This window comes from Labeo rohita, chromosome 7, assembly GCF_022985175.1.
Source record: "Labeo rohita strain BAU-BD-2019 chromosome 7, IGBB_LRoh.1.0, whole genome shotgun sequence".
Taxonomy (NCBI): domain Eukaryota; kingdom Metazoa; phylum Chordata; class Actinopteri; order Cypriniformes; family Cyprinidae; genus Labeo; species Labeo rohita.
Genome location: NC_066875.1, coordinates 17,971,359 through 17,996,123, shown reverse-complemented (window position 1 = coordinate 17,996,123; position 24,765 = coordinate 17,971,359). Strand labels below are relative to the sequence as shown.

At 36.4% G+C, this 24,765-nt stretch overlaps 1 protein-coding gene across 4 annotated transcripts in view; it reads right to left on the bottom strand.

Moving 5' to 3' along the window:
• The window catches only part of ppip5k1a (diphosphoinositol pentakisphosphate kinase 1a), a 48,112-nt gene that overhangs the window by 14,646 nt on the left and 8,701 nt on the right, over positions 1–24,765 (bottom strand). For 2 of the 4 annotated variants that reach the window (XM_051115177.1, XM_051115181.1), the window contains exons 4-26: positions 22,900–22,990; positions 22,693–22,778; positions 22,055–22,209; positions 19,006–19,107; positions 18,527–18,688; positions 18,308–18,429; positions 17,552–17,653; positions 17,312–17,398; positions 16,848–16,923; positions 16,141–16,250; positions 15,478–15,563; positions 15,266–15,391; positions 12,038–12,159; positions 11,763–11,945; positions 11,515–11,656; positions 11,176–11,399; positions 10,539–10,666; positions 10,331–10,445; positions 8,085–8,192; positions 7,806–7,919; positions 7,554–7,694; positions 7,314–7,407; positions 4,323–4,448 (exon numbers count right to left, since the gene is read on the bottom strand). In XM_051115177.1, coding sequence (XP_050971134.1) covers positions 4,323–4,448; positions 7,314–7,407; positions 7,554–7,694; positions 7,806–7,919; positions 8,085–8,192; positions 10,331–10,445; positions 10,539–10,666; positions 11,176–11,399; positions 11,515–11,656; positions 11,763–11,945; positions 12,038–12,159; positions 15,266–15,391; positions 15,478–15,563; positions 16,141–16,250; positions 16,848–16,923; positions 17,312–17,398; positions 17,552–17,653; positions 18,308–18,429; positions 18,527–18,688; positions 19,006–19,107; positions 22,055–22,209; positions 22,693–22,778; positions 22,900–22,990 — 2,802 coding nt within the window. Of the gene's footprint in view, positions 1–1,646; positions 1,710–4,322; positions 4,449–7,313; positions 7,408–7,553; positions 7,695–7,805; positions 7,920–8,084; positions 8,193–10,330; positions 10,446–10,538; positions 10,667–11,175; positions 11,400–11,514; positions 11,657–11,762; positions 11,946–12,037; positions 12,160–15,265; positions 15,392–15,477; positions 15,564–16,140; positions 16,251–16,847; positions 16,924–17,311; positions 17,399–17,551; positions 17,654–18,307; positions 18,430–18,526; positions 18,689–19,005; positions 19,108–22,054; positions 22,210–22,692; positions 22,779–22,899; positions 22,991–24,765 lie in introns of all 4 variants that reach the window. The other 2 variants (XM_051115178.1, XM_051115179.1) reach the window with 2 other exon arrangements.

Genomic DNA, 24,765 nt, shown 5'->3' with positions numbered 1-24,765 from the left:
GTGATGTGTGTTCTACTGGAGGTTTCTCCTATCTCCACATATGATCATGGAGCTCAACTGGAAGGACCATCAACTTCTTGGTCACCAGTCCAACCAAGGCCCTTCCTTCTCCATCAATTGCTCAGTGTGGCCAGCTCTAGGAAGAGTCCTACCATAGTTGTTTCAAACTTCATTATGGATAGTGGAGGCTACATTCTTCTTTGAACCTTCAATGCAGCAGATTTTTTTCTAAACTCTTCCCCAGATGAATGACTTGATGCAATTATGTTTCTGAGCTCTACTAGCACTTTTGTTTTGTTTTTGTTTTTTTTACCTCAGGGCTTGGTTTTGCTCACTTGTGTAGTAGCATCTACAAACAATATGAATGCTCCTGAGCTAAATTTCAACTGTCCTAAATGAGGGTATGAATACTTATGCAATGGACTCAAGTTTTTTATTTTTAATAAATTTGCAAAGGTGTTAAAACCTGCTTTTGCTTTGCCATTATGGTGTAAGGAGTGTAGACTGATGCGGGAAAAAAGGTCAGTTTAACATAAGGCAGCAACATAACAAAACATGAAAAAAAGGGGTATGAATACTCTCGCAAGGCACTGTATATCTTGAACTTATTATTATTATAACTTATTTTTCTTAGTGCACTGGCAAATTGTTTCTAGCAAATTAATTCAAGATATCCTCTCTGACATATACTATTGTTCGAAAGTTTGGGTCAGAAAGATTTTTTTTATGTTTTTGAATACAAAAGCCATTATACTCACCAAGGCTGTATATACTTGATCAAAAATGCAGAAATTTTGTGAAATATTATTACAATTTTAAATAACTGTTTTCTACTTTAATATACTGAAAATGTGTTATTCCTGTGATAGCAAAGCTAAATTTTCAGCAGCTATTACTTCATTCTTCAGTGTCACATGATCCTTCAGAAATCATTCTAATATGCTGATTTAGTTCTCAAGTAATATTTCTTATTATTAATATTGAGGTTGAGCTGATAAATATTTTTGTGGAAACAGCAATACTATTTTAGGATTATTTTATGAAAAGAAAGTTCGTCTGAACAGCATTCATTTGAAATAGAAACTTCTGTAACATTATAAATGTCTTTACTTCGACATATATTCAAGCAAGGATGCATTCAGATGATCAGGTATTAATATTTGAAGGTATTAATTTCCTTCAAGAAAAATACAAATCTACTAACCCCAAACTTTCGAACAGTAGTGTATCTTCTGTAATTTTGCTTCCCAAATGTAAAACAAGGCAAAAATACTGATTAAGAACATGATTTTTTTGCAGTGTAATGCACCCACCTTCCCACAGACTTGTGCACATACAATCACACGTGCTCACAAACTCATTCACACAACAGTCATCCGTAACTGATTAATATTGAGTCACTGGGTGAGAGTTGTCCGCAGGAGATTGAAGATAGCGATAGTGGTGTATGTGAGAAGGATTTGAGATTTATTGAATGGTTAAAAAGATGATGAAACTGGAGAGGTCGAAGGAAACATGGCAGAAATCACGTGAATACAGAAGAAAACTAAACCAACAAAAATTTCCAAAATGAAAGTTTTCCACTGACATGCAAAACAAAGGGAGGTGGAGGAAGTGGAAATATACTTGAAGAGAAGCAGACGTACCATTAGTCGGATGCTTTGCAAACGACACAGAAAATCGCTTTACTGCCGGCATAGACAACAACTCTGAGGAAATAAAAAAGGTCACTAGAGTTACCATATTTTACAGTTCACCTGTACAGGATGGGGATGGTGTTACAGAGCTGAAGGAGTGAGACTGATAGTAGGGTGAGGAGTGTAGGGCTGGGTTTCTACTGGGACTACAGACTCAAAAACACTGGGACAGAAAGCGAGAGAGCAGCATTTAGCGTCTCAATGTGATTCAGACTTTTAGAGTGAGAATGTTCCTTATTACGTGTAAGATGTTAATTTCACAGATGGGTTCACTGAGGCTATTCCTAGCTCTGGTAGAGAAAATAAACTCTTAAAAAAAGAAAATGACAAATAACTGCTTAAATGCCTTCACAGAGTAATGAGCAGATCTATTTATAACACTTCAGCTACTGTAATATTTTCAGCTTGTCGCTTTACAGGCACTTCTCTACTATAAATACAGATGCCATCTTATCAGACGTCATCTCTCAGAACAAACAAAATGGTGGACAGGAGAATGAAAAGCTGGAGCCGGTCAGATCGACCCCTCGCTTCTGTAATATAAGCAGCTCAGAGAGCCTGTAGTGTAACAGCACATGCCTTCACAGGACACAACCACACACAACAGTGAAGACAAAGAGACTGGGGGATTGTGTTCGATGACCAGCCAGTCCTAGAGACCGGCGAGAGATTTTAAATAAAGCTAATAAGGTTAAATGAACAGGCTCATGAACACGATAGCAACAAATGAGAGAGTAAAGTTATAACTGCAAAACAGCAGAAGACAAATCAAGACACAAGAAATGGGAACTGAAAGAGGGAGAACTCCAAACAATGTCACACTGACACCTTGTGGACGAAAGGTTTCACCACGAGCGTACAAACTGAACATTCTGGAAGGAATCGGGTGGTGAGAGCATTCCAGTATGGACTGGAGAGACAATGCAGTTTCAATGCAGTTTTAGATAAGATTTCAAATTAGAGTGAAAGATAATGTCTACTTATCAAATAACGTGATAGATTTGATACCCAAATAATGGGTAACACTTTACAGTAAGGTTCAGTTTACTGACATCATGTATCAAACACTAACAATCACCAGTCATTTTTACATACATACATGTATTAGTTTAGGTTAATGTTACTGTTAATTGAAGTTTCTTTATAATACATTAGTTATTGCTAAAATTATAAAATGTTATGAATGTTAATTCCTACATATACGATTAACTAAGATTAATAAATGCTGTAAAATTATTATTTAATATTAGATACTGCATTAACTACTGCTAACATATTGAACCTTATTATAAAGTGATACAAATGCAATACAAATACAAGTACACTACTGTTTAAATGTTTGAGGTCAGTAAGTTTTAGGGTTTTTTAGGGTTAAATTGATCAAAAGTGAGAGTAAAGACATTTATAATCTTACAAAAGATTTCGATTTCAAATAAATTTTGTTATTTTAAACATTCAATTAATTAAATCCTGAAAAAATGTGTCAAGGTTTCAACAAAGAAATTTTCCAGCACAGCTATTTTCAACATTGATAATAGGAAATGTTTCTTGAGCACTAAATCAGTAATTTAGAATGATTTCTGAAGGATCATGGGACACTGACTGCTAAAAATACAGCTTTATCATAACAGGAATAAATTGTGACCCTGGACCATAAAACCAGTCCTAAGTAGCACGGGTATATTTGTAGCAATAGCCAACAATACACTGTATGGGTCAAAATGATCAATTTTTCTTTCATGCCAAAAATCATTAGGATATTAAGTAAAGATCATGTTCCATGAAGATATTTTGTCAATTTCCTAAAATAAATATATCAAAACTGAAATTTGATTAGTAATATGCATTGCTAAGCTTTTCAATTGGACAACTTTAAAGGCGATTTTCTTAATATTTAGATTTTTTTTTGCACCCTCAGATTCTAGATTTTCAAATAGTTGTATCTCAGCCAAATATTATTATTCATATTATGAATATTTATTTATTCAGCTTTCAGATGATGTATAAATCTCAGTTTAATAAAATGTACCCTTATGACTGGTTTTGTGGTCCGGTGTCACAATTACATTGTAAAAGCATTTCACAATATTATTGTTTTTAATTCATTTTCTTTTAAAAACAACAAAAAAAAAATCTTACAGATCTCAAACTTTTGAACAGTAGTGCATCTGAGAGTGAATTATAAATAGTGATCATGTAGCAAACAGACCCTTTATATATTGGAAAGCAGGGTCAAGGTTAATATTTTCAATTTGCTGTTGACAAAATCTACATTTTTACCATGTTTTTGCTTTTTTAAATTCCTGTAGGTGTTTCCAATTCAATGATGTCAAAAATAATACTGCTCACAAAATCTGACAAATGACAAAAAACAAAGACATTGTTTCTGAAAGACAATGAATGGCACCGTGGACTCCGTGAGGTTTTGGACACCACACATTCAAGACCATGAAAATGAACCAGACGTGAAATGGTGAACATGACAGCAAGATGTGTGATACACCATCAGGACCTGATGCAATGAAAGTTCTTAACTTAACCCACATTTACAGGAAGTGCCCTTTAACCATAGTTCTAAACTTTTATATTATCTCTATGAAAGAAGGAGCTGGACTGAGCACATACCGTCTTTATAGGTCAAACTGCCCGAGGAGAATTTTTTGCGGTGTGTGCGTGCGTAGTCCTGAAGGTTGGGGGCACTAGAGGAGCCCCCCAGGACGGTGGTGCTGAAGAGACCAGCGCACTGAGAGCCTGCAGAGGGGGTTAGATCATGGAATTAGTGCACACACCAACCACATGCACTTATTAATAAAAACACAGCAGTTACTGCAGAGTGTGAGGATTATAAAGTCATAATATATGACTCGTGCCAAAACCATTATGGTTTGGCGAACATCAATGACAGAGGCTAGTAGAGCAAAATCTAATTTAAAAAAAACAGGAGCAATGTTTTTGCCAGGGAAATGTTCATGAAAGTATAAACCTTATATCTATTAGAAACAATTATGATAAAAAATAAAAAATATGAGAAACATTATTAGAAAAATGTGAAATGGCAGTTGAGTTATGCTGAGTATATGAGTATTAGTGAACGTCAACGTTCACATGCCATTGATAGTAAATATATAAACTGCCGTTCAGAAGTTTGGGATCAGTAAGAATCATCAGCCATTACTCCACATGATTCACATGATTCTTCAGAAATCATTCTAACATGCTGATATTTTATTAGAACTATCCATATTGTGCTGCCAAATATTTTTGTGTAGGCTGTGATACTTTTTTTCTGGATTCTTTGACAAATAAAAAGTTTAGGATAAGGAAGATTTTTGATGTTTTTAAAGAAGTTTCTTAAGCTCATCAAGTCTGCGTTTATTTGATCCAAAATACACAAAAAATGTAATATTGTGAAATATTATTACAACGTAAAATAACACTTTTCTATCTAATTCTATCTAATTTAATAAATCTAATTTATTCCTGTGATCAAAGCTGAATTTTTAGTTTCATTACTCCAGTCTTCAGTATGATCCTTTAGAAATCATTCTAATATGCTGATTTATTATCAGTGCTGGACAGTCGTGCTGCTTAATATTTTTTTTAAATTAGCAATACCTTTGTTCAGGATTTGGTGAATAAAAAAAGAACAGTATTTACTCAAAATAGACATCTTTACTAGCAATATCTTTGCTTTGCTTTGCTTAAAGTCTTTGCTTTCACTTTTTACCAATTTAACGCATCCTTGCTGAAAAGTATTAATTCTTTCAAAAAAAGAAAGAATAAAAATTTACTGACCCCATACTTTTAAACAGTAGTGTATATTGTTAGAAAAGATTTTTATTTTAAATAAATCCTGTTCTTTTTAACTTTTTATTCACCAAATCCTGAACAAAGGCATCACCAGTTCAAAAAAATATATATTAAAGGAGAAGTCCACTTCCAGAACAACAATTTACAAATAATTTAATTTACTCACCCCCTTGTCATCCATAATGTTCATGTCTTTCTTTCTTCAGTCATAAAGAAATTATGTTTTTGGAGGAAAACATTTTTCTCCGATATCTCTGATATGGTGCCCCGATTTTGAACTTTCAAAATGCAGTTTAAATACGGCTTCAAACGATCCCAAATGTAGTTGTAAACGATCCCAGTTGAGGAAGAAAGGTCTTATTTAGCATAACGATCGGTTATTTTAATAAAAATAATACAGTTTGTATACTTTTTAATGCCAAACGCTCGTCTTATCTTACTCTGCCTGGACTGTTTTTGTTCCAGTTCATGACAGTTAGGGTATGTCGAAAAACTCCCATCTCATGTTCTCCCTCAACTTCGAAATCGTCCCTTATCGCAGTTTTACCGCAGTTTTTTTTTTTTTTTAAGGGTGTTTGATCTTTTTTGCATGTTCACTTTGCAAAGACTGGGTCGGAACTTCTGCAGTGATGTAGGATGATTTTGAAATGATTTTTGAAGTTGAGGGAGAAAATACATTCAGAGTTTTTCGACAAACCCTAACTGTCTTGAGCCAGAATACACAGAGTTCAAGGACTGCAAGGCAAGACAAGCATTTGAGAATAAAAAGTATTTAAATAGTATTTTTTTAATGTAAATAACCAATCGTTCCACTAGATAAGACCCTTCTTCCTTGGCTTGGATCGTTTACAACCGCATTTGGGATCGTTCGAAGCCGCATTTAAACTGCATTTTGGAAGTTCAAAATCGGGGCACCATACCAGTCCATTATATGGGGAAAAATGCTGAAATGTTTTCCTCAAAAAATAATTTCTTTACAACTGAAGAAAGAAAGACATGAACATCTTGGATGACAAGGGGCTGAGTAAATTTGTAAATTGTTGTTCTGGAAGTGGACTTCTCCTTTAAGGAGCACAACTGTTTCCAACACTAAAAATAAATCAGCATATTAGAATGATTCCTGAAGGATCATGTGACACTGAAGACTGGAGTAATGATACTGAAAATTCAGCTATGATCACAGGAATGAATTTGATTTGAATGTACATTAAAATAGAAAAGAATCAAATAAACACAGCCTTGATGACATTAACATTAACATTAACATTAACAAAAATCTTCCTGATCCCAAACTTTTGAACGGCAGTGTATGATTACACAAATTAATAATTTTAAATCTACAGTCAGTTAGGTATGAAATATGTCTGACTGCATGCAGGTTCATTTGCTCATTTACACCCTTGTCAAATGTGTATTTTCCATGCACATCTTTCAAGTTTATAACTGCAGTAAATTTACGGCACTTTCTTTCATAGGTAACAGCTTTGCGTAAAGATAACCAGCTAAACTGTCACCAGACATCACAGCTTTAAATGTATAAATAGAGCAGAATGATCCCTCCAAGATGTCTAAAAATGAACAGTACCCCACTCCCACACAAAACAAGCTCCATCTCTGTCTGTCTCCGAAATGCGTATCCACCAATTTCTTTAGTAACGTCAACGAAAGCAGTCGACTAATGTATTTCACACCCGAAATAGCATGCAATATAGCGTTCCCTTGGATTCAGAGGGTGATTTCCTGTCAGGGAGAAGAGATAAACAGCAGTTGTTGAAACCAAGTGAGGGACAGATACATGATACCAACCTAATCCGCTCTGCTTCATCTCTGGAGACTGACGTGAGCAGGAGGGGAAGAGGCGATAGCTGCCTCCTTTAGAGGACGAGCTTTCTGACAGGACCTGTGCACACACACAAATGAATCACTTTTAAATCATAACACATAAAACCCAACCTGATTGTGTCAACTTGACACCACAGAGATTTATGAAAGTATTTTTAAGCACACTGTACAGCAGTTGGCATAGTAGGTGGCTGAGTGTGATACCTCCATGGAGCCAGTCTTGCGATTCCGGATCAGAGGGGATTTCCTCTGGGTGCTGATGGCCTCTGAAAGGGGCAAAGCGCGGTCAGGCTCATCCCGTACCAGATTTTCCAAACTACCAGGGTCTGTTTGCTTCTGGTCATTCTGTGTAAGCACACACAAACATACACGTCCAGGGAACAAACTTAGCTATCATTAGCAGAACAGCAATCTAATTCAATACTGAGAAAATGGAACAAAGGAAAGTCTGTATACTTCAGCAGAGGCTGGTCGGAAGCCAAAGCCCATAGGAGCGCTTTCCTCCTCAGATACTTTGACCCCAGGGCTGAAATGCAGTTCCACATGGAAGCGCTCTTCAGAGGATGGGTCCTGAGTAAGCACAATATCACGCTTGTCACATTTCTTTGAAGTACTCTGTTGAGACTGCACAGTCTCCACTCAAACATAAAACACTGGACAGCTCAGTTATTACAGTTCACTTGTGTTTATTCTGTGCCTCAAAGGAGCAGAATGGACAGTGAGAGCAGGATGTACCTTATTGTTATCTTCATAGAGCATGATGACAATCTGGGTCATGTAGTTGAGCTCAGACACTGCACTCAGATAATCCATGGCTCTCTTCCATTGCTGGTCCTTCTCCTCCTGAAACAACATATGCATCTTTTAGCACGCAACTGAAACCACAATCAAAGGCAACTGCTTAAAAAACGGTTCTTGTTCTCCCTTTTACTTTTCTGCATTTGCACTTCTGCAATAGCTTCTGTACTTCTCTACCCTTGTGAAAAAGCACACTTTAGCCTACAGTACTTACTAAAGAAATGAAATATGGAAATAATATACTTGCTGTATGTGCAAACTGAATGGTAGTTACAGTTCAAATGTATATTAAACTAATAGCTCACCAAAAATGAAAACTCTGTCATTAATTACTCACCCTCATGTCTTTCCAAACCCGTAGGACCTTTATTCATCTTCGGAACACAAATTAAGATATTTTTGATGAAATCTGAGAGCTTTTTGACCCTGCATAGACAGCAATGCTCAAGGCCCAGAAAGGTAGTAAGGACATTATTAAAATAGTCCATGTGATATCAGTGGTTCAACTGTCATTTTATGAAGCTATGAGAATACTTTTTGTGTATAAACATTTTAATCCAAAGCGCATTCATGAGGAGCCGCAGGAGCCGAAGTTCTGACATAGAACATCCATCTCTCTTAGGCTGTTTACAGCAGTGCATTTTCATTTTAAAATTCATAACTTTTGCTACGATTACACCTGTCATTTGCACTACTCTTCCCTTTTTGACCCTTAAAAACAGAGACTTTCGAATACACTGTAGAGTCCTTTTTAATTTGAAAACTCTAGGTGTGTGTGTCAGTGTAAATGGATCAAAACAGACACTTTTGAAAACGATGGCATGGCTGCCACATTCACTCTGTGCAACCTTGATGACTGTATAAACAATACCATCATGCTTATTGGCCACGTACACACTGCAAGTTTAAGGAGTGACAACTGCATTTAAATGCATTTAAATTCCATGTGTGTACAGAACAGCAGTCACTCCTGCGGTTTGTGTTGGATGCAAGGTTGCCAAATCTGCATTTATGGCATGAAGTTGAGATGATTTTAAACAGCTGTGAAAGGGTTGATTTTCCCCTGTAGGTTAAATGTTTGAAATATTGCATAAATTACATTTGACTAAAACACTTGTATTAAAACATTTTGCATTCTACTTATGATAACACTGTGCAAGATCTTAAGTTTTGTGATGGCCACTGGTAGGAAGCCTTTTAGCTGTGTTTATGATCAATCTGCACAAGGGTGACTGTGTAGGTATGGAAAGAAATATTTTGGTCTTAGAAAAAAACTAGGCAGTTTATTACGGAGTTAAAAAAGTGGTCTGTTGTGGATATGAGATGTATGATTTGATAGATTTATATGATATGATATAGCTACCTATGAAGATCTGGCAACACACACTTTACCACAGGGCTTATGAGCACAACTAGCCCCGTGTCAAAATGTACTAAGACTTCTTTCAGTGTTATTTTCTTGCATCTCACATACAGATGAAGTCACATTTCTGATGCATGTTTAAATAAATAATGTCACTAACACATTTTTGTAAATGCAGTTGTCACTACCTGTATTTTTCGGGAGTTAATGCGGTTGTCACTCCCATATTTTAGTGAATTATTTGTGTACAGAACACGAATTTTGCTGCAGTGTGTGCGTGACCATTGTTGCACCAGCCAGTGACTAGCAACTTATTTCCTGATCACACTTTTACATGCATGAAACGCAGTGAAAATGCCAGTGTAGATGAGGATTGTTTTCATTTTAAAATCTTCAGACGTGTTTACGAAGACTGCTTTATGTAAAGTGTTCTGAAGATGAACGAAGGTCTTACATTTTACAGTTTATACAATTTATATACTTTTTAATGCCAAACGCTGAAGAAAGAAAGACATGAACATCTTGGATGACAAGGGGGTGAGTACATTATATGTGAATCTTTGTTTTGGAAGTGGACTTCTCCTTTAAGTACATCAATATATGTAATTACATAATTACTTCTAATGTCTTTGAAATGTGGTTAAAGTGTACTGCTAATGTACTGACAAGCATTCATGTTAAACTGAAATATATTTTAATGTAATTTCTATTGTAACTTGAACGTCACGTATGTAAATATAATTTTAATTATGAACCTGTAACGATAGAAGGAATTCACTACATTTTAAATATATTCATTTCTAATGTGTATGATACTTACATCCAATAGGCCACCATAACGGAAGATGCTAAGCAGGGAGTGGACGTGACTCTCACTCGTGAAATACAACCGAGTTCTGACATGCCTGCCTGGTGACAGCACTCCACGTGAATATCTGGGACACAAAGAGATGTGTGTGAGCGTTCATGCTCAACAGGAGAGAACAAATAAAAGAAAGAAAGAGATGAGAGTGACAAAACCATCTCACAGTGGATGTAGCTTGTTTACAGACTCATCCTCATGTGTCCTTTGAAGGTCAAGCTGAATCTTCCTCACCAAAGGCAGACAGTAGGCATACGCAATATCCAGCTTCTCCACCTTATTAATGCCATACTCCTAAAAAAATGTAGTTTGAAGGACAGTTGCAGTACAGTTGAAATACAAAAATTACTAACAAATTAAAACTTAACTGAAACTATATATACATTTTTTTAATAATAACAAATGACAAAAACACAACAAAATTAATAAACTTTAACTAAAATTAAAATGAAAACAGAAAATCTAAAAATAAAATCTAATTCAAAATATTAACAAAAACTACATCAGTATATCATTGATACTAAAAAAAACCACTGGCTGTCAGTCGAAAAGTGTTGATATATTTTTAATTTTTTTTGTTTAGAATTTAACTTTTTGTTGTGGTATCCAAGCACTGCGTAATATATGAAAATATATTTTAGCTGAATTTTTTCCCCAAATAACGTAATAGCTAGTGCTAGTGAAAATAGTTGGAGAAATATCGATATTCCAACAAACCTGTTGCTAAAGCAACAATGTTAAAATAAATCTTCAGCTCTGAGAACAAGCTGTACAAGTTAATGTTTCAGAATTTCCTCACACACCTGTGGTATGACAATGTTGGCTAGTGCTCTAGAGAGCTTGAAGAGTTCTAATGTGTCCTCCAGGCCCAGAGAGCTGTTGTGTTGCACATCATACTTAACACAGTCATAAATGTCAGGAATCTTGCTGATGTCGTAGCGACCACTCTTCATGCGAAAGTCTCTTTCCAACTTGGACCAGCGCTGCAGCATCATCTCCAGTGTCTCGCTGTGGTACAGCTGTAAATCTGAGAGAGGCAACACCAACTCACTTACTCAGGTCTCTCTTTGACAGGTTACTCCTTTTGGCCTTCTAAAGTGTGTTTTTCTCTCTTCTTTTTGATGTGAGCATAGAGCAATCACCTGCTGATTTGGGGTCTTCAAGTCTTTTGCGGATCTGTGAGGTGAGGCTCTGGACAAGGGTGTAGACCTGATCGCACATACTTACTGGATTCTCCACAGCCTTCATAGAGTTCACCAGAGAGCTGCTACATGTTGGAGCCAGCTGGAGAAACAAAAGAGATAAAGTGGACACAGATGTGTTTTCATATCAAGTCAGCGGAGGTTGAAATACACCCTTAGTTCAAAAGCTGTCTGATGCTTCGATTTACCCTGTCAAAGTCTTCTTCTGTGAAGATTTCGTCTTTCTGCATGATCTCATGAAGTCTGGCCTTAACCCTCTGCTGACAGCCGCTGAGGGATTCGATATCGTTATCCAGCAGGCCGTTCATATTTGCGCTCTTTACCATCTGGACCAGGATCGGTGTCAGTTCTCCTTCCAGTGCCAAGAGACCCTGACAGCCAGACAACCAACACCAACTTAACATCCTCTGATAACTTAATATCTTTAAACCTTAGATGACCTGTATTTGTTGTGGCTAAAGACCTTTGCAAAGGCAGCAGCAGTCATTTGCACCCTGCCCTCATCAGAGGCATAGATCTTGAGGTCATGCCGGTAGGTGCTGTGTAGCCTGAGCAGACCGCAGCCTGGAAAGCCAGCGTAATCCCCTACAAGTGGACAAGAACATAACATCGAAACAGTTGAAAACATGACGAGCCTAACTAACCATAATCAACCCTGCTCCTGGAAACCCACTGTCTTTCTGGGTTTTGCTCCTAACCTAATCAAGTCTTACTTGACAGTAACAGGCAATGGGTGCTGGAGCAGGCCGGAACAAAACTCTGCTACATAGTGTCTGCAAAATCAGGGTGGAACACCCTGGCATAGCCTAGGTTAACATCCAAAAAATGTAATAAGTTCAAAGACTGAAAATGTAATCATAACATAATTGCAAACAGGTATATTTTGCTCTCAAATCTCATTCATTCCTGTGTTCAATTCAAGTTTGGCAACTACAGTCACAAAACCAATAAGGATGAACAGAGGTTTATCAGTGAACAATGTTATGACACTTTTATAATGCAAATGGTATAAAACTGCTGCACAGAAACAAGAGGCAGAACTCATAACCAAAACCAAACAAGAAAGAGGGAAGTGAATAATATAAAGACTGCTGAATAGGCAATAGGTTTTATCCCAGCTTTGGGTTACACGTCTACTACCTTACATTTAATGAACACGAAGAGAAAAAATATTATATATTGTAATAAATACTTCACAGATCTTTGGTAAATAGAGAACTGCAGGGATGACGAAGAGTGAATAAAAAAAACAACAGGATGTTTCCAGAAGTAAAAAGCTAAAACTTCAAACGTCACAACCATTAAAGGATTATTTCACTTTCAGAATAAATATTTTCTGATAATTTATCATTTTATATTTTTCCAAGATGTTCATGTCTTTCTTTTTTCAGTCAAAAAGAAATTAAGGTTTTTGAGGGAAACATTTCAGGATTTTTCTTCATATAGTGGACTTCAATGGGAACCACTGAGTTAAAGGTCCAAATTGCATTTTCAATGCAGCTTCAAAGGGCTCTACACGAAGGCCTCCAAGCCGAGGAATAAGTGTCTTATCTAGAGAAACAATCTGTCATTTTCTAAAAAAAAAATGTTTATATACTTTTTAACCACAAATACTTGTCTACCACTAGCTCTGATATTAATGTCCACACCTTCACGTATTAATCATGTTGGAAAGGTCACTCGTGGTTAGTTCTTCATCTGTGTCCTCCAGTTCAAAAAGGTAGGGTAAGGCAAAAAACTCCATCTTATTTTCTCCTCTAACTTCAAAAATCACCCAACATCGCTGTTTTACCTTTTTTGTAAAAGGCGTTTGTTTGCACATTTGCTTTGTAAACACTGGACTACTACTTCCACCTACATCACACGTGAACTTTCCAATGTGATAATGTATGAGGTGCAAAACCAGCATTTATGGTTAAAAAGTGAATCGGTTTTTATTGTTTTAAGAAAATGACTGATTGTTTCACAAGATAAGACCCTTATTCCTCAAACTGAATTGTGTAGAGCCCTTTGAAGTCCACTATATGGAGAAAAAAAAAATCCTGGAATTTTTTCCTCAAAAACCTTAATTTATTTTCAACTGAAGAGCTTTTGAAGACTACTTACATTTTCGACAAAAATCTGCAAGTTGGAAAGTGAAGTATTTTATGCCATAGACGCAAATTGTGAAAATACCTTGAGCTTGCAACTGTATATTGCATTAGTCACTCTTAGACAGCTATTTTCACTATGATTCATACAGTTGAGGTCAAAAGTTTACATCCCCCTTTCAGAATCACTAAAAATGTAAATTATTTTACCAAAATGAAAGGGATCACACAAAATGCATGTTATTTTTTATTTAGTACTGACCTCAATAAGATATATTTAACATAAAAGATGTTTACATATAGTCCACAAGAGAAAATAATAGTTGAATTTATAAAAATGATCGAAAAGTTCAAAAGTTTACATCCCCTTGATTCTTAATACCGTGTTGTTACCTGAATAATCCACAGCTGTGTTTTTTTTGTTGTTGTTGTTTTGTTTTGTTTAATGATAGTTTTTAATGAGTCCCTTGTTTGTCCTGAACAGTTAAACTGCCCACTGTTCTTCAGAAAAATCCTTCAGGTTCCACAAATTCTTTTTGAACCCTTTCCAGCAATGACTGTATGATTTTGAGGTCCATCTTTCCACCCTGAGGACAACTGAGGGACTCATATGCAACTATTACAGAAGGTTCAAACACTCACTGATGCTCCAGAAGGAAAAAAAAAAACATGCATTAAGAGCCAGGGGGTGAAAACTTTTGAACCGAATGGAGATATGTACATTTTTCTTTATTTCGCCTTTTTTTTTAATTATTATTTTTTTTATTTAGTACTGCCCTTCAGAGGCTACAGAAGATAGCTACATGTTTCCCAGAAAAAAAATTCAAATTTTTAAAAATTCACCCCCCAGCATCAGTGAGCGGCTGACCTTTTGTAATAGTTGCATATGAGTCGAACAGTTGTCCTCAGAGTATAAAGTCATACAAAAATCATACAGTCATTGTTGGAAAGGGTTCAAATACACAAAAATGCTGGAAAACCAAAGAATTTTTAAGACCTGAAGGATTTTTCTGAAGAACAGCAGGCAGTTTAACTGCAAGGGACTCATGAACAACTATCACGAAACAAAAAAAACCCACAGCTGTGGATCATTCAGTTAACAACACAGTATTAGCGTATGTGAACTTTTGAACAGGGTCATTTTTATAAATTCAACTATTATTTTCTCTTGTAGACTATATGTAAACATCTTTTAAGTGAAATATCTTATTTAGGTCAGTACTAAAAAAAAACATGCATTTTGTATGATCCCTCTTATTTTGTAAAATAATTAACATTTTTAAGGAGGATGTAAACTTTTGACCTCAACTGTATATTTGTATTTTGAAAGTTCACCAACTACAGATTTGTTTAGCATTATATACTGTGTGTAGATGATTGATTAATGAACATTATTAAAATGTCCAATATTGTGTCACATCATTAATCTGCATGTGTTGATCAGTCTTGGGAGTAATGTTTACAAGAACTGTTGAATTAGAATGCTGTGAGATTTGTGGACTCATGACGAACAACACCTAAAGTGTGAAACTGGCACAACCAGTGGCAAATATCTGTGTCCTTAAGCTTAAGAGACTGACAGACAGGAGACAGGAGTCTACCTTGACCTCCAGGATACATGCAGCGAAAAGCCCTGCCGAGTTCTTCAGCCTGAACTCTGCCAGCTGGTGTCAGCTCTCCCCCCCACTTCAGCACCAGCAGTATAGAGGGGCCCTCCTTACGAGTATCTGCACACAACACACACAGCAGCACCATCATGCACGACATGATTTAAGCCAAAGAGGACATGTTTCCTGATCAGCAAACCTCATACCTTCCTCCTCACTGGATGTTTTGGGCTGTCCATGAGGAAGGTAGGTTAGCTGCACTTTCCTATTGATTCCAGAGAAATGGCCATACCTGGAAAAAGGAATCAGAACAGAGAGAATGGTTTAATTAGGCTCTATCCTACAGGCTCCAAAAAGTTTACCTTCCACATTACTGGTTTTCTGTCATCTATATTAACACAGCTACAAGGACTTGCCAGATCAGCTGTTCTGAAATGTATCCAGTGAATCTACGGTATTCCTAAATGAGTGATGTTTCATAAGGGTTGTGAAAGGGGACACTGCATATTGTGTCACAGGATGAATCTTACTACTGAGATTCTAAAAATACTCCATGTTGTAAATATCACTGAACATAGTGTACATATACAGCACCCATCAACCGAATCTCATTTAAGACACGTTACAGATGTCTCCTTTGACACACACTAGAAAATATTATTGTATTTTTTTGTCTGAAAGAAAGCATCTGTTAAAAATACAAAGGACAGTAATGTATTGTTTCACATAACTCCTGAGCCAATAAAACTGTAAATGAGAAATGTATGTATTTCTTTGTAAAATATGTCACAAGACTGAAAGGAGGCCACCACAGGAGACTGCAAGTGTGCCATTTAGCATGGCCCAGTTACCATCTTACATTAACGTACATTTCTAAAACAGTCTTTAGTTGTTCAAGCTTTGACTTCTTCTCCTCAATTTCACAGTCAGTATGCTGTCCTATGTCAGCCAAGAGTGTCCTGGTAATGTCCAGAACTTCCTGTGGAAACAGCGCAGCACAGATATGGAGTAGCACCACAATTTTAAACAATAAATTCAACATTTAAATAATAATAATGAGTGGTTCTGGGACAGGGCTCACTATTGAGCCTCAGCAAACTTCCAAGGAGGCCTAAAGATAACTTAAAGTGATGCAAATAAGCCAAAACAAGTACTAAACTAAGAAAAAAAAAAAAAAAACTACATAAAAAACTAAAATATTAAGGTATTTTTCATTTCAATTCACCACCTCAACAACTTTTTGTTTCCTTTGAGTAACTAAAATTCCAGAGACATTGAGAACTTGAATATATGCAGTGGCGTAATTTTAAAAGTGTGATTTGTAGACCTGGAAAAGACATGTAAATCAATAAAACCATAAAACACCATAGGTATTTTATAATTAATATACATACATTAAATTAAATCCTTTGCCAGCAAATAATGAATGACTGGAAGAGTCATGTAACTACATTCGGTTCATATATTTTTTTGGTCATAGAAAAAATAGATGGCCTTGAAGTCAATAAGGTCGAGAACGACTAGTTTAAATTCAACAAAATATAAAAACTGTAATTAAAATAAATAACATTGTTACCTGCAGTTGTTTGGGTTTCTTTAGCTTCAGCTTGCCTGTTTTATACCCACCGTATTTTTCAAAAAGCTCAAAAAACCTGGAAGAAAGGAACAAGCATCATATTTTGCAAACTGGATCCATCAGTCATGTTTTAAATGATTAAGGGCCAGTATTACTAAACAGGGCAAAATAGCAGAGGAGAGTAATTACAAAATAGCGCCAATGGGAGGGGAAATTTCTGCAGGTGATTTACTAACAATGCACAAATTAAAGAACACAAACGCAATATCTCATTTACATATTGACCAACAGAAACTCTTACAAATGCATATTCAATAAGGTCAGGCGCAAAACTGTGTCCATGCCTTTTCAGCGCTAATTCTTCACTGCGCATCTTTAGTAAAAGCTGACAGTATAATTTTAATGCCAAAAGACGGTTTGCGCTGGCGCAAATAAATTAAGTCTAATAAAGTGGTGGAACACACATGGGATTCCGCACTTCCATCTTCATCTTCTGCTTTGGTGTACGATCTCCATGACGGATCACAGCAATCACACAGCGCAGCTCCATCCTAATGGAGAAGAACGACAAAGTCAGTCTGATGCAATATTATTATAGGGTCACTTTGCATGTATTTTAAAGAAAGATGAATTTTACTATCAATAGTGAAAAGTGTATACTATGTTAATGAGTCAAAGATGTAAGTATAGCAAGTGATAAGTACATGGTCCCTGATGTAGTGGGTACAATAGGAATGTCCTCAGCCTCTGTAGGTATAGACCAGGGGATCTGGAACTGAGGAGCCAGCTCCCTCATCACAATATTTCTAAGAAAAAGAACAAGCCAAATTCATCACGTGTTGTGCATTTTGCAACTACACTGAACAAAATTCTAAACGCAACACTATTGTTTCTGCCCCCATTTTTCATGAGCTGAACTCAAAGATCTAAGACTTTTTCTATGTACACAAAAGGCCTATTTCTCTCAAATATTGTTCACTAATCTGTCTAAATCAGTGTTAGTGAGCACTTCTCCTTTTGAGGAAGCGTGCAATTGGCATGCTGACTGCAGGAATGTCCACCAGAGCTGTTGCCCATGAACTGAATGTTCATTTCTTCAGGTTGTTCAGGTTTTCGGACCCCCTCGGACCCCCCAGGACCCCCCACAATACAGTAAAACTGCACATTTTAGAGTGGCCTTTTTTTGTGGCCAGCCTAAGGCACACCTGTGCAATAATCATGCTGTCTAATCACCATCTTGATATGCCACACCTGTGAGATGGATGGAGAAGTGCTCACTAACACAGATTTAGACAGATTTGTGAACAATATTTGAGAGAAATAGGCCTTTTGTGTACATAGAAAAAGTCTTAGATCTTTGAGTTTAGCTCATGAAAAATCGGGGCAAAAACAAAAGTGTTGCGTTTATAATTTTGGTCAGTGTACATGTTAATTCTTTTCTGATTATCATTAGGATTTACCCCAGGATCTTAGCACAGTCATCATAGTATTTCATGGAATTTTTCACAAAGCTAAATCCGTTGACATCACACACATATGAGTGGCCGTTGGCTCGAAGGAGGTCAAATCCACACACTGTTTGCTAGAGTGAAAAAAGTCAATATGGACAGATTTAACTGCATGAAACATTTTTAATTTTTACTTCTGTTTCATGAAACAGAACAAGCAGCTCATCTGACCTTGAATGCCAGACACACTTTCCGGGCCACAAGCTTCTCCATGGCAGTGAGCATGACTGGGTAGCGGATTTCTTTGCCTTCACTGTCTCGCTCAACTTTTCCGTCAAGAGCAGGGGACTTACGAGCTTCTGCGTGAGCGTAATCTGGCCCTACTGTATACACCTACAACAAAACACACACACACACACACACAAGAAAATAAAATTTTCATCTGATTTTCAAAGGAGAGCTATGAACAAAAAGACAAAGGAATTTTACAAATAGCATGAGCTGTCAGGCAGCATAAGATGAAGGAGAACCAAGTCTAAAACACCAAACTGTCTAAGAAATGTTGCTGCTCCTTTAAAAACAGTAAATTTACAATTGAACTAAACATGGAAGAATACAACAATACAAGAATACAACTTTGCTTCACACAGATCAAAAGGAACAGGGTAATGTAATCCCTCGGGTACAGAAGATGTTAAATTATTTAATACCTTCACATCTGTGCCATCGGTTGGCATGAACTCTTCATAGATATAGGAGCCAGTCTTCCTCACACTGCTCTCTGGAGAGTAAACACTACTTCTGCTCCCAATCTGAAACAAAGACACATTCACACTCAGATATTATTTTACTCCAAATCATGCATTATTCACAGTATTGTATAGGGATGCTCCAAAATGAAAATTCTGGGCCGAAACTGAAACCAAAAATTCTGGATGCACTTGACCGAAAATCGAAACCGAAACTGAAAATGCACTGTAAGAATTATTTACTATTTTAGTAAATAATATAATTTTGTACATTTTTTAAATGTAACTAAATGTAACAGCAGGAGCAGATCAGTGGATTAGAGGGTAGCGGCATTTTACCAGCGTTGCCCAGTACAGCTGTACTACAGCATGTTACAGCACAGCAGCGCTACTACAAACAGGAACTAGTAAACTACACAGAAATTTCCTATTCCTAAATGCCATTTTCAGCTGATAATTTTTGGACGGCCAAAAATTTGGTGCATCCCTAGTAATGTTTACAGTTCTGTTAATAAACTATAGTTCATATCACTGTAGGCAGTACTAGGGAAGTTACTATGAAACTATTACAAGTGGCTAATAATTTTACATAAATACAGCCTATAAGCTGCAAAAATGAATACAAATTAATAATACAAATTTGAATTCACCATAATTTATATAACTAAATGAAATACACAGAGATGAACAACCACATTTATAAGGGCAGAGTGTAATTTTTATGACATTAGTGTTATCAAATGAAATAGTTTTGTTTCATGAACACTATCCCTATCTGCTGTTAGTCGAACAAATATTGCTCTGCTCCAAACTCAAAAGTTTCAGGCTACGTTTACACTAATGCATTTTTGTTTTAAAGCGCATAAATTTTGTTATGGTTACGCCTGTCATTCACACTACTCCGGCATCTTCAACACTCGAAAACGGAGACTTTGGAAAACGCTGCAGACCGTTTTAGTTTGAAAACTCTGGGGTTGTGGAGAACCTGGTTCTCTCAACAAAATACCATTGGCTTTTCCATTGGGTTTGAATTTATTGCAAAAAATAAGCTCTGTAGCCAACACACCATGGTCACATGACTTCAATACTACCACTATTAAGCATTCCAAAAAAAGGATGCACATGAGGACTAATAAGCAGATGACTTTTAATGTCCAACATAACCTCTGTAGTCACATTTAGCCACCTGTCTTTTCCAAGACATGTAAAAGAGCTTTAAAAAAAAAGCTTGTGTTAACCACAGACGTTTTTTCAGGCATGACCAAAAACCCATTCAAAAGACTTTGGAACAATGGAACGATGGTTCAAAAATGCAAACTTGTTTCCAGGTTTTAGGACTTTCCTAGAACTCTAACTCTGGTGGTAAATCAAGTGTTTTAAAAGGGTTATGAACTGCCTTTTTTTATTATTTTGTACTGTTCTGTGAATGACACTTAGAATGTTATCAAGATTTTTACATAAAAAACATAATTTAGATGTAATAGGCTATTTTCTGTCCTGTTTTGACTAGGTTTTGACCTATTTGAATAGGTGTGGCGGATTGTAGACTTGGAAGTAAATGCCCACTGCTATGATTGGCTAACACTTGTATATGTTTGACATCCTACATCCTTCACAGATGAACGCTGCTGTGATTTAGGTTAAAAATGCATAAATACTCAGTACATATCAACTGATCTGCAATAACAGACAAAGCAATAGTGACCATGTAATAAAAACAGTTACTCAGGCTTGTGTGGTGCGACATTACTGCCAGATCCAGTCAGCACAGCTTTTAGTCTTTAGAAACTCTTTAAGTTTCAATCTTTTGGAGGCAGTGTTTCACATTCCAAAACCTGTCATTTTGGCAGATTGGCTTCAATATAAGCCGTTTTTTAGAAGTTTTGAGCTCTGAAACTTAAAGGATGTTTTTATAGTACAATGACTGCTTATATGTCAAAAGATCAAGGGATTTTTTTATTTCTCAGTTCAAGACCCCTTTAAAGGAGAACTTTTTTGAGGAAAACATTTCAGCACTTTTCCTCCATATAATGGACTGATACGGTGCCCCAATTTTGAACTTCCAAAATGCAGTTTAAATGCGGCTTCAAACGATCCCAAATGCGGTTGTAAACGTTTGGTTATTTTAATAAAAATAATACAATTTATATACTTTTTAATGCCAAACGCTCGTCTTGTCTTACTCTGCCTGGACTGTTTTTGTTCCGGTCATGGCAGTTAGGGTATGTTGAAAAACTCCCATCTCATGTTCTCCCTCAACTTCAAAATAGTCCTATATCGTTGCTTTAACTTTTTTGTTAAGGGTGTTTGATCTTCTTTGCATGTTTACTTTGCAAAGACTGGGTCGGAACTTCTGCCATGATGTAGGATGATTTTGAAATGATTATTAAAGTTGAGGGAGAAAATACAATCTGAGTTTTATATAATTTTATATAATATAATTTATTATTTTTAATGAAAATAACAGATCGTTTCGCCAGATAAGACCCTTCTTCCTCGGCTGGGATCGTTTACAACCGCATTTGGGATCGTTTGAAGCCGCATTTAAACTACATTTTGGAAGTTCAAAATCGAGGCACCATACCAGTCCATTATATGGAGAAAAATGCTGAAATGTTTACCTCCAAAAACATAATTTCTTTACGACTGAAGAAAGAAAGACATGAACATCTTGGATGACAAGGGGGTGAGTAAATTATATATGAATCTTTGTTTTGGAAGACTTCTTCTTTAATGAATGAATGAACCACTAAACAAGACTTTAAGTTAGTAGTGTTGCTTATTTTAGCTGGCTACTCCCAAACAAAATACACCTGACTAAATACACTGATAACCTCTGCAATTATGTCTATTTTTAACGGCTGACAGGGAAGGTCAAAACAAAATGTCAGCATGCTCTCCTCTGTTTCTGTTTCCTCCATTCCCAACAGCAAATTATGTGCCTGTGTGATTGAGAGGTATGCAATTCAAGCACTATGGCATAGATAACAGGAAATCATTGCAAAAAGACCTTTCTGAAGAGACGCTGGCTGCCTCCTCCAGCTGAAGTTGGGTAGTAGATGTATACATTATGGTCCTCAGCAGAAACTGGCTTCTCTACAAAGGGTTTTAGAAAGACTTCGCCGTTTACTTCAACTTGGTCTTCTCCCTCAATCAGGTTACACTCTATGGCAAAGCACAAGAAGGAAAGGCCAGTAAAAACAGTATTCCAGTGAAGAGAAACAATATCTGAGCAGATAAACTCATCTTAGATATAACGATTCTGTGGATTTATAACTGGGTAAATATAGCACTAAGATTGTCATTTGTTTACAGGAGGATATATTTATTCAGGTCCTCAGGGAACTGTCATAGCTGCCAAGAACATAATGGCTCATTGAATGCCAGACGGTCACATCACAGGCCTCAGAGCAATACTTGTATCTTTGGCCTGTAAAACACTTGAAATTGCTCTACGTGAGGTGCTATATTTACTCAGAGACTAAAATAAATCAGAGCAGAGACAAAGCAGGACACTTTGCTAAGATTAAGATTTCTACTTCACTATTGGATGATGAAGAAATAAGCAGGCAAATAACAAAAGACAGCTCTTTAAAAACATATCAGGAAAAAAATACTTCTGGTATTTTAAAAAAAGCTCTGACTGACCATCAGGTTTGTCAGGGTCACGATTTAACACAGCATAGCGTGGCAGATCTATCCCCTCCTCTTGCAGGATACGATATACTTCCCTCCTAAACAAAAAAAAAAAAAAAAAAAACAGAAAAGCCTTATTCATGTATCATACAGGATGCTGAAATGTATGTAAAAATGAGAGATGATATGGAAAACTGTGGTTGAAGAATATGCTAATACCTGTCCTGTATGTAATACTGCATATTAAGATCATTGATGAGCAGCGGGTTGCGGAGCTTTGCGTAACTCACTGCCTTATCCAAAGGGAAACCTAATTCAAGAGAAAACATTAATGTTGGTAGTACGGCCATGATAATATAAAAATGACTTGCCAAGACACAACACACCAGTTAAAGGAGAAGTTCACTTCCAGAACAAAAATTAACAGATAATTTACTCACCCCCTTGTCATCCAAGATATTCGTGTCTTTCTTTCTTCAGTCAATAAGAAATTATGTTTCTTGAGGAAAAAAATTCAGGAATTATCCCCATATAATAATGAACTTCCAAAATGTGGTTTAAATGCAGCTTCAAATGGCTCTAAACAATCCCAGCCAAGGAAGAAGGGTCTTACCTAGCAAAACGATCGGTCATTTTCTAAACAAACTGACAATTTCTATACTTTAAAACCTCAACCGTTCGTATTGTCTAAGTCTATGTGAACTCTGTTTTTTTCCCGGTTCAAGACATTTAGGGTATGTTGAAAAACTCCCATCTCATTTTCTGCCCTAACTTCAAAATCGTCCTACATCACTGCAAAAGTACTGACCCAGTGTTTACAAAGTGAACATGCAAAGAAGCCAAGCTTTACAAAGAAAAAAAAAAAAAAAAAAAAAATGGTAAAACAGCGCTGTAGGACAATTTTGACATTGAAGAAGAAAACGAGATGGGAGTTTTTCGACATACCCTAACTGTACTGACCCGGATTACACAGACTACGCATGTGCATCGCAGAGACAAGACAAGCATTTGAGGTTAAAAAATACATAAATTGTCAATTTGTTTCTAAAATGACAGATTGTTTCGCTAGATAAGACCCTTCTTCCTCGGCTGGGATCATTTAGAGCCCCTTGAAGATGCATTTAAACTGCATTTTGGAAGTTCAAACTTGGGGGCACTATTAAAGTCCACTATATGGAGAAAATTCCTGAAATGTTTTCCCTCAAGAAACACAATATCTTATTGACTGAAGAAAGAAAGACATGAACATCTTAGATGACAAGGGGGTGAGTAAATTATCTGTTAATTTCTGTTCTGGAAGTGAACTTCTCCTTTAATAAATTTGTAGACTGCTTATCAGGCAAAGTTGTACACCAAAGGACAAGCTGTGGTAAAATTTGTTGTTTGGTATATTTTCACAGGCAAAAATCCTGTCATTTCAATAGCAATTCATGCGACGGGGAACTTTATATGGCAAAATATTTCCCAACAGACCAGCTTAAAGGAGAAGTCCACTTCCAAAACAAAGATTCACATATAATGTACTCACCCCCTTGTCATCCAAGATGTTCATGTCTTTCTTTCTTCAGTCATAAAGAAAGTATGTTTTTTGAGGAAAACATTTCTGCATTTTTCTCCATTTAATGGACTGATATGGTGCCCTGATTTTGAACTTCCAAAATGCAGTTTCAGTGCGGCTTCAAACGATCCCAAATGTGGTTGTAAACAATCCCAGCCATGAAAGAAGGGTCTTGTCTAGCGAAACGATTGGTTATTTTCATAAAAATAATAATTTTTTTATACTTTATGTCAAACGCTCGTCTTGTCTTACTCTGCCTGGACTGTTTTTTTTCCAGTTTATGACAGTTAGGGTATGTCGAAAAATTCCCATCTCATGTTCTCCCTCAACTTCAAAATCATCCTATATCGCTGTTTTACCTTTTTGGTTAAGGGTTTACTTTGCAAAGACTGGGTCGCTAATTCTGCAGTGATGCAGCATGATTTCGAAATGATTTTTGAAGTTGAGGGAGAAAATACGATTGGAGTTTTTCGACATACCCTAACTGTCTTGAGCCAGAATACACAGAGTTCAATGTGAGCAAGGCA